General features: G+C 47.6%; 1 protein-coding gene across 1 annotated transcript; it reads right to left on the reverse strand.

Moving 5' to 3' along the window:
- Positions 1-12,900: 12,900 nt before the first annotated feature.
- OTUD1 (OTU deubiquitinase 1) lies at positions 12,901-14,988 on the reverse strand. The gene has a single exon (XM_073581802.1). The coding sequence runs from the start codon at positions 14,816-14,818 to the stop codon at positions 13,832-13,834; it is 987 nt and encodes a 328-aa protein (XP_073437903.1). The 5' UTR covers positions 14,819-14,988; the 3' UTR covers positions 12,901-13,831.
- Positions 14,989-16,043: the final 1,055 nt, after the last annotated feature.

Genomic DNA, 16,043 nt, shown 5'->3' on the forward strand with positions numbered 1-16,043 from the left:
ACAAAATGTCAAGGAATAAAAAGAAACCATTATGGATAAGTAAGGCACTGCTAAGTTTAATAAGACAAAAACAAAAGGGTATTCAAAATCCTGAAGGCTGAGAAAACAGAAATAGCATTTCAGGAGCATAAAGATCTATATAAGAAATGTATAAAAGAAATCAAGCTAGCAAATTTATCTACAGAAAAATAAATAGCCAGTGACATTAAAAAGAATCCCCCAAAATTTTGTAAATACATCAATGTCAAAAAGAAAAAGACAGATGGTATCAGCCCCTTAAAAGACGATAATAAGATAATTATAGAGCACAAAGAAAAGGCTGATGTATTAAGCAGGTACTTTTCATCCATGTTCACCAATGAACTGACTGTTCCAGGGATTATTCAACAAGGCAAAAATAAAAGTTCACCACTAGTTTAACACAAAAAGAAGTACACCTACGTCTGAGAAAATTAAATGTTGACAAATTCCCTGGCCCAGATGGCATTCATCCATGGATACTGAGGGAATTAAGCTCAGTAATTGACAGACCGCTGTACATGGGCGTACCCACTGTGGGGCGGGGGGGCAGCTGCCTCCCCCTAAAAGCAGGGGCGCAGTTAAAGAACACCTCCTGGCTGCGGTAGTGGAGAGCGAGTTTACTTTTCCCGCCTCCATGCCCCACCATGCACCCCATCTTCTCCCTCCCAGAGTGACACACTGCAGCCCCGGGCCCTCACTGCTAATAAATCCCAGCAATGACGCTGGGTTGCTCTCTGTGCACAGGACCTGTGATGATGTCACAGGAGGGGAGGAGTCAGGGGGTCACATGACCAGGGGCCTCGATGTATGCAGGACTCTGCTGTGCTGGTTGTCATGGTGCTGGATTAATGGAAGTTTACGTGTGGGGTCAGGAGGGGTTTACAGGGTGGATGTAGCAGAGCCGCGTGTGTACAAGGTATATGAAGCGGAGCCGTATGTGTATGAGGTGTACGGAGCAGAGCCGTGTGTGTACGAGGTGTACGGAGCGGAGCCCTGTGTGTGCGAGGTGTACGGAGCGGAGCTGTGCGTGTACGAGGTGTACGGATCGGAGACATGTGTGTACGAGGTGTACGGATCGGAGCCATGTGTGTACGAGGTGTACGGATCGGAGCCATGCGTGTACGAGGTGTACGGATCAGAGCCATGCGTGTACGAGGTGTACAGATCGGAGCCACGTGTGTACGGCGTGTACGGAGCGGAGCCACGTGTGTATGAGGTGTACCGTTCGCTTACGGAGCGGAGCCGTGCGTGTACGATGTGTACGGAGCGGAGCCGAGCGTGTACGAGGTTTAAGGAGCGGAGCCGAGCATGTACGAGGTGTAAGGAGAGGAGCCGTGCGTGTATGGAGCGGAGCCACGTGTGTACAAGGTGTACGGTGCAGAGCCATGTGTGTACGAGGTGTACGGAGTGGAGCTGCGTGTGTACAAGGTGTACGAAAAAGAGCCCTGTGTGTACAAGGTGTATGGAGCGGAGCCGTGTGTACAAGGTGTACGGAGTGGAGCCGTGTGTGTATGAGATGTAAGGAGCAGAGCCATGTGTGTACAAGGTGTACGGAGCGGAGCTGTGTGTGTGTACAAGGTGTATGGAGCCGAGTGTGTGTACGGAGCAGAGCCGTGTGTGTACAGTGTGTACGAAAAAGAGCCCTGTGTGTACGAAGTGTACAGAGCAGAACAGTGTGTGTACGAGGTATACGGAGCGGAGCCGCGTGTGAACGAGGTGTATGGAGCAGAGCCGCGTGTGAACGAGGTGTATGAAGCAGAGCCACATGTGTACAAGGTTTACGGAGTGGAGCCATGTGTGTGTATGAGGTGTACGAGGTTTACGGAGCGTGGCCACATGTGAACGAGGTGTATGGACCAGAGCCGCATGTGTACAAGTTTTACGGAGTGGAGCTGTGTGTGTACGAGGTGTGCAGAGCGGAGCAATGTGTGAATGAGGTGTATGGAGCAGAGCCGCATTTGTACGAGGTTTACGGATTGGAGCCATGTTTGTACGAGGCATAGAAAGCGGAACCATGTGTGTACAAGGTGTATGGTGGGGGACAGTCCCGATTTTGAAAGTCTGCTCCGCTGTCCCGGCCGGGAGCTTACTTTTCCCGCGGACGCAGGAGTACATGGCGGAACCCAGAGGAGCACTTTAAAACTTGCACGGGACATACCACCGGAAGTGATGTGCTGGAAGCTGACCGGAAATGAGGTAATTTTGGGAGGAGATTGTGACGGAACCATGGAGGCACTTCAGGGAATGCTTCAGATCCATCACCGTGTCCTCCTCCGACAGCACGGACAGCAGGATCACCTTGGAATTGGGGATGCGGGCCATGTGAGCGAATCATGATATGTCCTGCATCGGGAGGCTCAGGTGGGCACTACAATGGGAGCCGGACTGCTATAGTATCTTTATAGAATCTTTATTTCTCTCTCTGTTTCTTTCTCTCTCTGTTCTTTCTTTCTCTTTCTAATTTTTCTCTCTCTGTTTCTTTCTCTGTTCTTTCTTTCCCTTTCTAGTCTTTCTTTCTCTGCTTCTTTCTTTCTCACTCTCTGTTCTTTCTTCCTTTCTTTACCCTCTTTCTTTCTCTCTGTTCTTTCTTTCCCCTCTTTCTTTCTCTCTCTCTCTGTTCTTTCTTCTTCTCTTATTAATGACCTTGTGGATGGGATTGAGAGTAAAGCGTCTGTCTTTACTGACGACACCAAACTATGTAGGATACTAAAATCTGACCTTCACATTACAATATTACAAAACGATCTGGATAAGATGCCTGAATGGGCAAATACTTGGCAAATGAGATTTAATATAGATAAATGGAGGGAGTAATCCTAGTGCTTCATATACATTAAATGGGAGTATACTTGGGACTACAGAACAGGAGATGGACTTGGGTATTCTGGTTACAAGTAATCTGAGCAGCAGTACTCAATGTCAAGCAGCAGCCGCAAAAGCAAACAAGATTTTAGGATGTATAAAAAGAGAGATAAAATTCCGTGATCCAAACGTATTGTTACCCCGTTATAAATCATTGGTGCGACCACATCTAGAATATGGGATTCAGTTTTGGGCTCAACATTTAGAAAGGATATTTAGAAGTTAGAGTCAGTTCAAAGGTGGGCAACTAGATGGAAGGCCTCTCATATGATGAAAGGTTCAAAAAGTTGGGTTTATTTAGCTTAGAAAAAAGACGCCTCAGAGGAGATCTCATTTACATGTATAGATATATGTGTGGCCAGTACAAAACACTGGCACATGACTTATTCCTTCAAAAGACCATATTAAGGACCAGGGGGCACTCATTAGGGGGGGAGCAAAGGTGATTCTGGCAGCTAAACAGGAAAGGGCTCTTCAGGCTATGTGCACACGTATGCAGAAAATTTCTGCATGAAAACCGGACTCCTTCCCAGAAAATGTGTGTTTTTTGCGCGTTTTCCATGCGTTTTTTGCACAAAAAATGCGTGTTTTTATGCGATTTTTTTCTGCGCATCCCCAGTCTCATAGAAAATAGCTAGAAATGTGGATTTTTCCGCAAAATTATTGAGCATGCTGCATTTTTTACCGCGATGCATTTATTTCGCGGTAAAAAATACATCAATGTGCACAAAAAGTGCAGAATACATTAAAATGAATGGGATGCTTCTTGTATGCGCTTTTGAAGCGTTTTTACTGGGGAAAACGCTTCAAAAACGCGAAAAAAACTCTTACGTGGGTACACAGCCTTACAGTTAGAGCAGTCAGGCTGTGTGCCCACGTTGCGTTTTTTAAGCATTTTTGACACTTTTTTTCCGCAGCGGAAACGCTTAAAAAACGCATCTCATGCAATCCTATGGTATTCCGCAGTTGTTGTGCCCATGCTGCGGATTTTACCGCTGCGGAATCGCATAGCGGTAAAATACGCAGCATGTTCATTATTTCTGTGGAATCGCGGCGATTCCGCTGCTATAGGATTGCATTGAATGCTCACTTTACGCATGTGGCTATGCCCACCATGCATAAAGTGAGCGCTTCATGTGCGGACGGTACCCAGGGTCTGGAGGAGAGGAGACTTTCCTCCATGCCATGGGTACCATATACTTGTAAAAAATAGAATTAAAATTAAAAATAGAGATATACTTACCTTCTGTCGGCCCCAGGAATCCTCCCGCCTGTCCGCCATGCTGCTGGCATCTTCTGTTCCCAGGGATGCATTGCGCGAATCACCCCAGATGATGTCACGGTCGCGTGACCGCTACGTCATCTGAGGTGATTCTCGCAATGCATCCCTTTGAACGTGGCTTGCCGGCAGCGTCGCTGAAGGCCGGGGGCCGACAGAAGGTAAGTATATCCCTATTTTTTTATATTACTTTTTACATTCTATCTTTTACTATTGATGCCGCATAGGCAGCATCAATAGTAAAACGGTGGTTACACTTATCAAGCACTATGCTTGACAAGTGTGACCAACCTGTCAATCACCTTTCAAAGTGATGCTTCAAATCGATTGGAAAGCGCAAGCATTCTGCAAGCTAAAAACGCTTGTGTTTTGCAGGAAAACGCATGCGAATTCCGCATGTGGTTTACCCGCGGCAGAGACTTCCGCAGCATTTCTGCAACGTGGGCACATAGCCTCAGACTGTGGAATGTTCTACCACAACAGGTAGTAATGGCAGGCACTACCGCAGCTTTTAAAAAAAGGGCTGAACGTTTTTCTTGATACATTGCGGGTTATAGTTAAATTAGTAACAAAATGTACAATTGGTGGAGAAAGGTTGAACTTGATGGACCGAGGTGTTTTTTCAACTTATGCAACTATGCATGTGTTCACTGAACAATGCAGATTTACCGCATTCAATACATTCTATTGATTAAATTTCTGTTGAAGAAACTAGTGTCTCCACAAGAGAAACTGAAATGCTGGAAATCTGGAAGACACGTCACATATCAGTTTCTGGGGGTGATCCGTAGGCACACATGCACGCATTAATATGCAGCGTCAAAATCAAAGCAATTCCTGATTGTGGGCACGTTCCCTAAGGGGTTAAAGGGTATCCTGCAATTCTTGTGCTAGTTCTGTTGAATGGAGAACTGCGTATGCACAGTTTGATGTGCAAAGTTTAGTGCAGTTCAATCAATTCTCTCCGGCAAATGCGATGGTCTGCTGTTCAATATCATTAGTGCACTGTATACAAGACTGTGTACATGACATAGGAGGCATCATCAATTACAGGTGGAAGGATGGCAGTAGCAAGCAGCAGATCCTTAATCTTTGGGGGGTTTTTTCCTGAGACGCTAAAGGCCCCTGCTCAGGTCTTGTATTACCAGCCCTAAATGATTGTTGGGGATCACAGTGGTCAGACCCCCATCAAGCAGTCGCTTATTTTGGTGGTGCAACCACCTAAAAAAGGATCTGTCATCTGGTCAAAAGTGTCCAGTTTTTGACCCTATTGTATTTATGCTGCTTCCCCCCATTTTTTTGTTCTTTCTTTTTAAAGGCAACATAGTTCCAGATATATGGGCCTTTTTATTTAGAGCTAATTTATATGGTCTTTATCAAGAGGGCATGGCTCATCGATTATCTAGGGGCATAGCTTTAGGCTGCTCTTCATAATTACTTTGATACCCCTTAGTAAAGACCATAAAAATTAGCAGTAGACATAAAGGCTCATATTTCTGAAACCAAATGGTTAATTTAACATAAAAAAAAAACCTCAAAATAATCAGGGCAGTAGTGGGAATAAAATACGAGTGAGAACTGACCACTTTTGATCTGGTGACAGGTCTCTCTTTAGGCCTCATTCAGATATCCGTTTTTCGGATACAGGTGCTATCTGTGGTTTTACGGATAGCACTTGTATCTCTGATAGTCTATAGGACCATTCCCACGATCGTGACTTTTCGCGGACCGACCGAGGGTCGGATCAAAATCAGCAATGCAGTCTATGGGTCCATTTAAAAAATCAGAGCGCACTAGGGAGCTATTCGAGTGCGTCTGATTTTCATGAATTGTCACATAGTAGGAGGTGAAGAAACTTTTTGTTCACCATGTACAAGAAAAACTGATGGCATTTGGACCTCCATGATCAAAATAATCAGTCCGTTTTTCTCATACATGGGGAACAATGGACGTCTAAGGCCTCTTTCACACATCCGGTTTTTGTCATCCGGCACGTTGCGGCGAAATTTTTAATAACCGGATCCAGCACCGGATCCGGTTTTGTCCCATAAGCTTTCATGGGCGCCGCATCGTGCCGGATGGTTATGCTTCGTGTCCGGTTGTTGCCGGACACGGCATAAATTAGCCATCCGGCATCTGCAAAAAACGTTCCCTGCAACGTTTTTTGTCAGCGCCGGACCGGCTTTTTCCACAGCGCATGCCCGGACTCTGTGAATGTTAACCCCACAAGTGCCCGGCGAGAGAGAGATCTCTCTCTGTCACCCGGACACTTGTGAGAGATCTCTCTCGCCGGGCACTTGTGGGGTTAACACTCACAGTGTCTGGGTGAGAGAGAGAGATCTCTCTGTGGGGTTAACCCCACAAGTGCCCGGCAAGAGAGAGAGATTCTCTTGCCTGGACACTAAGTGTTAACCCCCCATGTCTCTCTCTCTCCACCCCCCACCCCTCTCCTCCCCTCTCCTGTCCTCTCCTCCCCTCACCTCCCTTTCAGCAGCTGTCTCATTGGCTGCCTCTGTCCACCTCGTCCTGCGGCTCCTTTAATAATGTCCGAGCCGTATCGTCTCGCCGCACACACATCCGGTGTCACGGCTGCAGGCCGGATCCGGCGGCCCGGCTTTTCGCCGCACGCCGCCGGACCCCACACACCGGATGTGTGAAAGTAGCCTAAATGAGGCCTTAATGTGATTTTAAGCTAAAGTGAACTAAAAATGACCATTGCAAGTGGAAAATATTATAATAATTATATTATTATATCATCATAACTTGACGGATCCCTAATAAACGTTTGCGGTCAAGACTTTCTTCTTTCCTCCACATCAAGACCTTCTTCTCTCTTCCACACTTATACGTTCCTCACCCAATCGCCTCCAAGACTTCTCCAGCGCATCCCCCATACTCTTGAATTCTGTGCCCCAACACATCAGTTTCGAAACTTTCAGATGAACCTTGAAAACTCACCTCTTCAAGAAAGCTTACAGCCTGCAATGACCCCACTGCCTCCTCACCGCCACCGGAGCACTCACAACACCCCCAACCTAATGTCTCCTTCCCCATTATCTGGTAAACTGTAAGGGTACCGTTACACCAGCGATCCCGACAACGATACGACCTGGTAAGGATCGCTGGTGCGTCGCTACATGGTCACTAGTGAGCTGTCAAACAGGCAGATCTACCCAATGATGCAGCAACGATCCAGCGATCCATATAACGACCTTGGCCATCGTTGGGACCTTGTCACACAGCAGCTATTCTGACGACTCAGACCTCCATCAGCGTGAATTCTGCGTCGCCAACGAGGTCGCTCGTCGTTGTCATGGTGTCAAACACAGTGATGCATGCTGGCCAGTGGGACACCAGCGATCAAACAATGGCCTGGGACATTCGAGCACGATCAGCAAGATCGGAGAGGGGGGCGGTCGCCGCTATGTGTCACATGTAGCGAGATCGCTGACGAGGTGGCTGTTGCATCACAAAATCGGTGACGTTTCAGCGATCTCGCTAACGATCTTGCTTAGTGTGAAGTACCCCTAAGCCCCCAAGGACAGGGCCCTCTCCCCTCTGTACCAGTCTGTCATTGCTCACTATAATTTATATTTGTACTTTGAATGTAACCCCTTCTCATGTACAGAAACCATGGAATCAATAGGCTATATAAATAATAAACGTTTGTTACGTACTACAAGTCTGGTAGAAATGAATCCTGTATGGTAAATGTCATTTAGTTCTTACTGGTGGGAGATGTTGCAAGGTTTTATGTTTTCGCTATTATCAATGCCTCACACAGATAATAGCTAAGTGTTAGTAATGGAAACATGGGCGGCTAATCCACCACATGCTGATGGCACTAGTAAAGCAGATCATATTCAGATTATGTCTCTTATACAACTGGATTGTCAATGATGTAATGTTACATACAAGGAAAGCATTCGTGGGTCTTTATGGTCATACCTGTGGGCCAGTATATTGATATAACTATCTGCTTTAGGCCACAAGCTCAGAGTTGCACTAATCTGAATTGTGTCACTGATAGTAGAGTACGGGGATAAAATGTAACTTTATCAGAGCAGATTCATTCATCACATCTAACAGGAAAACAAATGTGTCCCATATTACAGAAGTGTTCTCCCCTTCCATGCAGAGTAATATGGTGCTGTATGGAGCGCACCCTCCGCTCACTATACTACCATATGAGTGGGGGTTATCTGCGGTGTGCGGTGGGGACTTCTTCAGAAGTAAGGACTGCGCAGTAGCCTGGGAATAGTAGTACAACAGGCTGCTGATCATTGCTCTGACACTTGCTGCATCATCCGATCTCAGCTCTTTACTAATCATCACAGTACCTCCTGTCACTGCTCACGCTGAACTCTGCGAGCGGTGACAGGGGGAATTGTATCTCGCAATGCAGCTGTGAGCTACAAAAAAATGGCGCCCATCTCCTCCCACAGCTGTGTGACCTGGACAGACCAGGGGCATGCCCAATTAACAGCGAGGGATGCGGTTGGCAACCAACCCGTAGTCTCCTATGCCCAAGGACTGCTGTATTTGGGGTGTATAAGTGTCATTCTCAGACATTTACAAACTAGCAAATGAAAATGACATCATCCATCAGCAGCTGCAAAAAAAAAATTAACCTAAAAAAAGTTAAAACACAACACTTCATTTTGTACTAGACATCATTGATTATATAATCAATAATTATGAATCCAAAAATAAAAATCACGCCACCTTCCCTTTAAGGGTATGTTTCCACGTTCAGTATTGGCAGCGCTTTGGAGGCAGCTCCATCCAAAGCGCTGCCGGCTTTGGTACGCGCGGTGATTCCGCATCCTATACATTGGACTGTGATATTTATCTTACGGAGACTGAGCATCTCCGCAACATAAATAGACATGCTGCGGTCTAGAGACGCGCCGCATGTCCGGTTACGCAGGGATGCCACGGGTGTCCCTGCACGCAGTGTAGATGGGACTTCATAAAATCCCCTCCACTATGCTGTAACATCTGGACGCTGCGGCTAAGCACAGCGTCCAATCCGCAGCGTTTACTGACCGTGGAAACATACCCTAAGTGTCCACCAGAACGGTTACATCACTACAGATTCCAGAGATAAAAGGCAGCTGGAGTTTCCAGACAGAATATTATGGGTCCTGTCTGGCCTTACGTGGAAGAAGGCCCACCATGGACCCCAGCGGGAAAAGCTACAGCCCCAGATTCCAGAAAACTTTATATTATATTAAAAATTATAATAACTAAAGCTTAATATGTGCACCCACCCCACTTAGTGATGATCTCTGAGACAATAATCACATTAAAACAAGCTTAAAAGGTGTTTTTCCTTTCAGTAAGCTAATGTCCTTGGCTGCAGGTTATTATAAACAAGCCGCGCTGTACTTACCTTCCCCAGGTCCAACAGTGAGTCTCCACTGCCGCTGCTCCTGGTGTCAGGTATTGATTGCAGCACTAGGGTGATGGCCAATCAGTGAGCTCAGGGCACAGAGAGTGTAGACCCTTTAAGCTCACTGATTGGCTACCACTCGGTCAGGTAATGCCAGACACTGGGAGCAGCGGCAGTGGAGACTCGTTGGTGGACTCGGTGAAGGTGAGTACAGCATGGTTTGTGCGGCCGGGGACATTCATTTACTGACAGGGCATGACCCCTTTAACTATATAAAATGCTGAGTTTTATCATTCAGGCCATGACAGCTGACATCTTGAGTGTATGGCTGTAGGGTGAGTAGTGTTTGTATATAAGATCATTATCTATGAATATATAAGCTCAGTATAGCCTCATACGCTGTATATATATTTATAAACACTGCTCATCCTCCATTGCAGCTGTCTCCTACGTTCAGCGCTCCAAGCGATTTCTCTAATTTCAACTAGTAGCCTGGAATGTGGCTACAAAAAAATCATCTCTCAGGTCCCATTTGGACAGGCCGAACGCGGCTATTAAACAAACGGTGGTCGGCTACATGCATGTCAAATGGCAGTCATTTACTTGTGTGGTTAGACTGGCCGATCTCTCTTCCACGTGGACAGAATGATGTTTAAAAGGGTTGCACACGTCCACCCTAATCAATTCAAGCCTCTAATCAAAAATATAAACAGTGTATGCAGCGTCATTCCAGTGATGTCGACGGTGCTGCGCCTGGAGAGTGACATGACTACTTGCTGGGCGCAGCTCATCAATGGTCCATAATAAAATAGTCAAAGTTCCAGCTAACGATTGACTGCAGCCGGTACGTGGCACAAGTAGTCATGTCACTCTCTAGGAATCTCGCCGACGTCACCGCTGGAATGACGCTGCTTCAGGAGCTAACTAAACACTGTTTTTATTTTGATTAGGGTCCTGAATTGGTTAGGCTAGGGTTAACCAGTTATGAACAACACCTTTAACAATCATTCTGTCCACATGGAAGAGGGATCGATCGGCCAATCTAACCAGACAAGTAAATGACTGCCGATCGACTTGCATGTAGACGATCAGCGTTTAATAGCTGCGATCGGCCTGTCTAAATGGGCCCCGAGATGTTGTTTTGTAGCCACATTCCAGGCTACTAGTTGAAATTGAAGAAATCACTGATCGTAGGAGACAGCTGTAATGGAGGGTGAGCAGTGTTTATTAATATACTGTATACATACAGTGTATGATGCTATACTGAGCTTATATACTCATGATAATAGCCGAAGCTGACAATTGGCTGCACATGGCACAGTCATGTCACTCTCTGGGAACAGCGCCACCGCCGTAACGGCGCTGCTTCAGGAGCTGAGTATGCAATGTATTTCTTTTAATTAGCGCCCCAAAATGATTAAGCTGGGGTTATCCAGTTGAGGACAACCCCTTTAATTCAATCGTTCTGTATAAGCTTAAAAAAAAAAAATCATCTCACCTGACTCGAATACACAGGATGACTATTTAGAACGAGCGTTCCGCATTTTGACAAGTGTGAATGAGAACTTACCGTACTCTAACAGTATGTTGCCACGGTCCGGAAACATTCAGTATTTGCTGTGGATTGGACGCTATGTACAGCTGCAGCGTCCAGATGTTACAGCATAGTGGAGGGAATTTTATGAAATCCCGTCTCCACTATGCGTGCAGGGAAGCCTCCGGCGGCCCTGAGTAACCAGACATGCGGCGCGAGTTTCCAGATCGCAGTATGTCTATTTATCTTGCGGAGATGCTCCATCTCTGCAAGATAAATAACCCTATCGATACGATGTGGCGATTCCGCGCGTACAAAAGGGGAGCAGCGCTTTGGGTGGAGCAGGGTTTCCGCTGCATCCAAAGCGCTGCCGGTACGCCCCGTGGAGACGTACTCTAAGAGCTCATTCAGACATCTTGTGCAAATCGGTGCAAGATCGGACTGCCATGTACGGACTGGCCATGGCTCTCCTGACCTGAACGTGACCGCCTCATAGAAATACATTAAGCGTCACGCTTTAGTCGGAAGACCCGCGGCCATGCTGTGCATTAGAGGTCTGTGCTCAGATCGATTTGCACGGACATCTGCATGAGTATGTGTGAGTTGCCAGGTATTATATATATATATATATATATATATATACACATTATTCCAAAATAATGTCAGCTGTAAATTTTTCTGAGGACCGTGTGAAAAATCGCTCATGTGCTCTTGCGCGCAGCCTAATCAGTCAGCGCGCCGCTTGCCTCCCATACGGACAGCACATGCATCAAACATACACGCATATAATTAAGCCCTTATAGGGACTGCTTAACTACATAGTAATCCCTAACTCTAAAAGTCTGCACTTGGTCTCAAAAGGTAGAAGCAAACTTTGCAATGTACTTATATAGTGATGCATCATGGCGGCTGCTGGGTTCAGTAGGGACATCACTGTGGATTACTTGTCACTACAAGATCATTGGGGGGGCATAAAGGACAAGGGGGACGTATATGGCAGAGTGAAGCCTGATCTTTTAAAATCCAGTAAAGGACTTTTAAAGGGATTTCACAAACATGTGCCCTAAGGTAGGTAGTAAACAAATAACAATCACTTACCCCAATCAGCCGCCAACGTTCAAGCGCCACTGCTCTGGTGCTCCCCGGCAGTACTAGAAGTGATGAAGACCTGTCCATCAGTCACCTGACTTGGCCCCACAGTTGTGGTGACTGCCGAGGTGCAGTGATTGGCTGCAGTGGTCAGATGTCTTCATCACTTCTGGTAACAGTAGTGCAGTGGGGGATTCAAGGTGTAAGCAATTACTATTTATTTTATAATATTTCCTATTTAAGGCTAAATTTGTAAAAAAAAAAAAAAAAACGTTTTAAGAATAAGCAATCATATAAAACCCAAACATCTCATGAGAAGTGCGAATAATATTTACCAATCTGTGCCTAAAACAGTAAATATTTACCTACCCATCACTTTTGTTAAAAGGATCAACAAAATGTGTGCACAAGAAAAAAATACACAATACATGATTGTATTACCCTGTAAGCGATCAAAAAACCCTATAGGCTGATCAGCTTTAAAGCTTTCCATCTCAGCCTGCTGGGTATTATAGTTCCCCAGGATCTGCAAAGCCACATGTTGCCTTAAACTAAGGCACCTTATATCATGATGTTGTAAAAAAAAAAAGACATATATGGTGTTACATTCATTACAAATGCGGCACTAACAGGCAGCACTTTGCCACCTATGGCTGGACCGGCTCTGCTACGAGACAAAGGGGTTAACAACAACAAGACAAATAATCAATTTAAGACCCGTTGAGAAAAAAAGTTTAGAAAATTTATTCATTCCAAACTGAAAAGGGAATGTCACTAAAATGTACATAGAAATTCCAAAAAATCTTACAAAACTTGAAAAATAGGAAGTATATTAATAAATACTGAGCTGGAACACAGAAGAAAGGAGCCCACGCCATGCTGCTGCCCCACCCCCTCCGCCCAGACTGATCCCAAGTATCCACTGCTCCACAACAAGGCGACATAGTAAACACAATGTAGCAAAATAGACACTTCCTGTACAAAGTCTTCAAAGAAGACCTCTGTGACCGGTCAGACACAGTATCAATAGCGCATGGAGCAGTTTATTGTTGGGGGCTACACAATACAAAACCGGAAGGCCTTGAGTCTGCGGGTAATGTGAAGGTTTAAAGTGCAGGAGGGGGGTCTCAGGCCCCTGGTGTGGTGGTCATAGCTGAGGGAGGAGGATCAAGGTTTTAAGTTCATCTCCTCAAGGGTTAAAGAAGGCCTCAGGCAATCTTCTCAGAGGAGGACATCTTATGGTCTCAGGCCCCTGGTGTAGTCACAGCTGGGGGGAGGGGGTGTCAAGGTCTGAAAGGTTGAAGGCCTCAGGGGGGGATCTTCTCAGAGGTAGAGGACATCTTCAGGATGATCTCAGGACCCTGGTTTAGTCACAGCTGGAGGGAGGGGGGGTGAAGGCCTCAGAGGTGGAGGACATCTAAAGGATGGTCTCACGCCCCTGGTGTAGTCATAGCTAGAGGAGGGCGTCATGGTCTGAATGGTGAAGGCCTCAGGGAATCGCTGTTAAAATGGAGTGGTCCAAAATGTAGGGAGGGTCAAGGTTTTTAGGTTCAACTCCTCTGAGGAGAAGGCCTCAGGGAAATCTCTCTGCAATGGGGGCAAAAGGTCCTTTTCCTTAGGGCTAGGATTCCATCACCTCCAGGTTTTGAGATCAGGAGTTCTGTTCAATGTACATTTTGGACAGGGAAAGAGCCATGGACTTGGCCAGCTCTTGGTCCCGGTGTCTCTGGGCCTGGCTCTGCTTGCTCCAGCTCTCGTACTCCGGGTTGGGCAGGGGCTCCTGAAACACCGCATCATAGTGACCATTGCTGAGCCAGCTGAGCCAGATGCTGGGCCTGCAGGGGTCCTCTTCTCCTAGGTGGTGCACCATGGTGGACACGGTGGGGCACTCCAGGCGGCCTCCTGTGGTCAGGTGGATATTGATGTTGAGCATTTGGCTCATGGCGAGTAACTCCGGATATCCAGCCCAAGAGCCCTCCTGGGCGGCGTTGATCAGGAACTCCCCGATGTCCCCCTCGATGATGAGGTTGAAGGTGTCCAGGTGGTCGGCCACATGGTGCACGGTGCGCTCCCGGAGCTCGGAGTGCAGGCTCTGATCGCCGTACACGGCCTTACTGATCGCCCGATACAGGCAGTTCCCGTCCGGGATAACGTGGAAGCGATAACGATTCTTGTCCCGCAGATACTTGTCCTGCTTCTCCAGCTCGGCCAGGTGCAGCGCCAGGCGCTCCTGGGGGGAGTCTGCGGGGCCCTGGGCGGAGGTGCCGGGGAGCCAGTATGGGCCACTCTCCTCCGGCGACGCCGGCCGGATGCTCTCCTGCTGCACCATGTCGCTCAGCCATGTACGGAGGTCCGGAGGGGAGGAGGACGGCGCCGGCTCCTGGCTCTGCTGCTGGAGTTGGGGTGCAGAGAGCTGCATGCTGTGCGCCGGCCCCCCAAAGCTCGGCTGGAGGAGGCGGATTGGCACGATCCTCTCCGGGCTGCACATGGGTCTGAAGTGGGTGTGAACGCTGCCTTGTGCCTGGGGGAGGTAGGAGAAGGCGGGCATGGTGCAGGAGGAGCTGCAGAGCTGTGTGCTGCCTGGCCACCGTGCTGCTGCTGGATATATACACGGGGGCATGGAAATAGCCCATGTCATCAGAGGGCAGAAATAGCAGGAGCCTGGGCACGAGCTGCTGGATCACTGGGGGGGACCCATGGAAATACCTGGACCATGCATCATGCCAGCTACATGGTGCCCACATAGCTATGGGCACAGGATGAGGTGCCACACATTCCCCCAAACCTGCAGACTAGCAGGGCTATGAGGTGCCATAGGATTGCCCCTCTGCGTCACATCTGGACCTTCAGTCCAACCAACAGGCATGAAGGCAAAGGTGAATTTATAGCTAAAGGGTTATTCCCAAGTAGAATGGAAGTCATCCCCTATCCTGTCACTTACTGATCACCAGGGTCAGACTGCTGGGACCCCCAAGTGATACAAGAGAATGGGGCTGGGAACTGGGCTCCCCCGTCTTGAGTGGAGGTGCACGTGTTTGACCTTCGCTCCATGCATTGTCTATGGGGTTGATGGAAATAGCGCGACGCTCTGCTCGGCTTTAGGCCAGGGTCACGCCAGCGTATACTCTCTCATCGGAGAGAAGAGAGCCAACTCAAATCAATCTAAAACGTGCGCTTTTCCAGCTGCGTCTTATATGCCTACGCAACGTGTCATAACCGGCAACCATAGAAGGCAATGTCCCAGATGAGCAGGTTTCTCCAGAGATGCGCTTTGCAGCATCTCTAGGGTTGGGTTCAAGGTGTGTAATCCCCAATATGAGGTAGGGTTTGGATAGATGACCCTGTTAAAGGGAACCTGTTATCTGATTCATGATGCCTGAATCACAAGCAGCAAGAATCAGACACCACCTGCACAACTGCTGTCGTGTTTTCCTCTGAAACTCTGGTGTGATCAAAGAAAACCGTCCAGCGAAGGAGGCAGGTAAGGGCCTAGAACGGGTCAGTGGGGTAAGGATTCAAGTAAGGGCCTAGAACGGGTCAGTGGGGTAAGGATTCAAGTAAGGGCCTAGGAGGGGTCAGTGGGGTAAGGATTCAAGTAAGGGCCCAGGACAAGTGAGTGGGGTAAGGATTCAGGTAAGGGCCTAGGACAAGTGAGTGGGGTAAGGATTCAGGTAAGGGCCTAGGACAAGTGAGTGGGGTAAGGATTCAGGTAAGGGCCTAGGACATGTGAGTGGGGTAAGGATTCAGGTAAGGGCCTAGGACAAGTGAGTGGGGTAAGGATTCAGGTAAGGGCCTAGGACAAGTGAGTGGGGTAAGGATTCAGGTAAGGGCCTAGGACAAGTGAGTGGGGTAAGGATTCAGGT

Source organism: Dendrobates tinctorius, unplaced genomic scaffold (genome assembly GCF_039654945.1).
Source record: "Dendrobates tinctorius isolate UK_male_01 unplaced genomic scaffold, ASM3965494v1 ptg000070l, whole genome shotgun sequence".
Classification (NCBI taxonomy): Eukaryota; Metazoa; Chordata; class Amphibia; order Anura; family Dendrobatidae; genus Dendrobates; species Dendrobates tinctorius.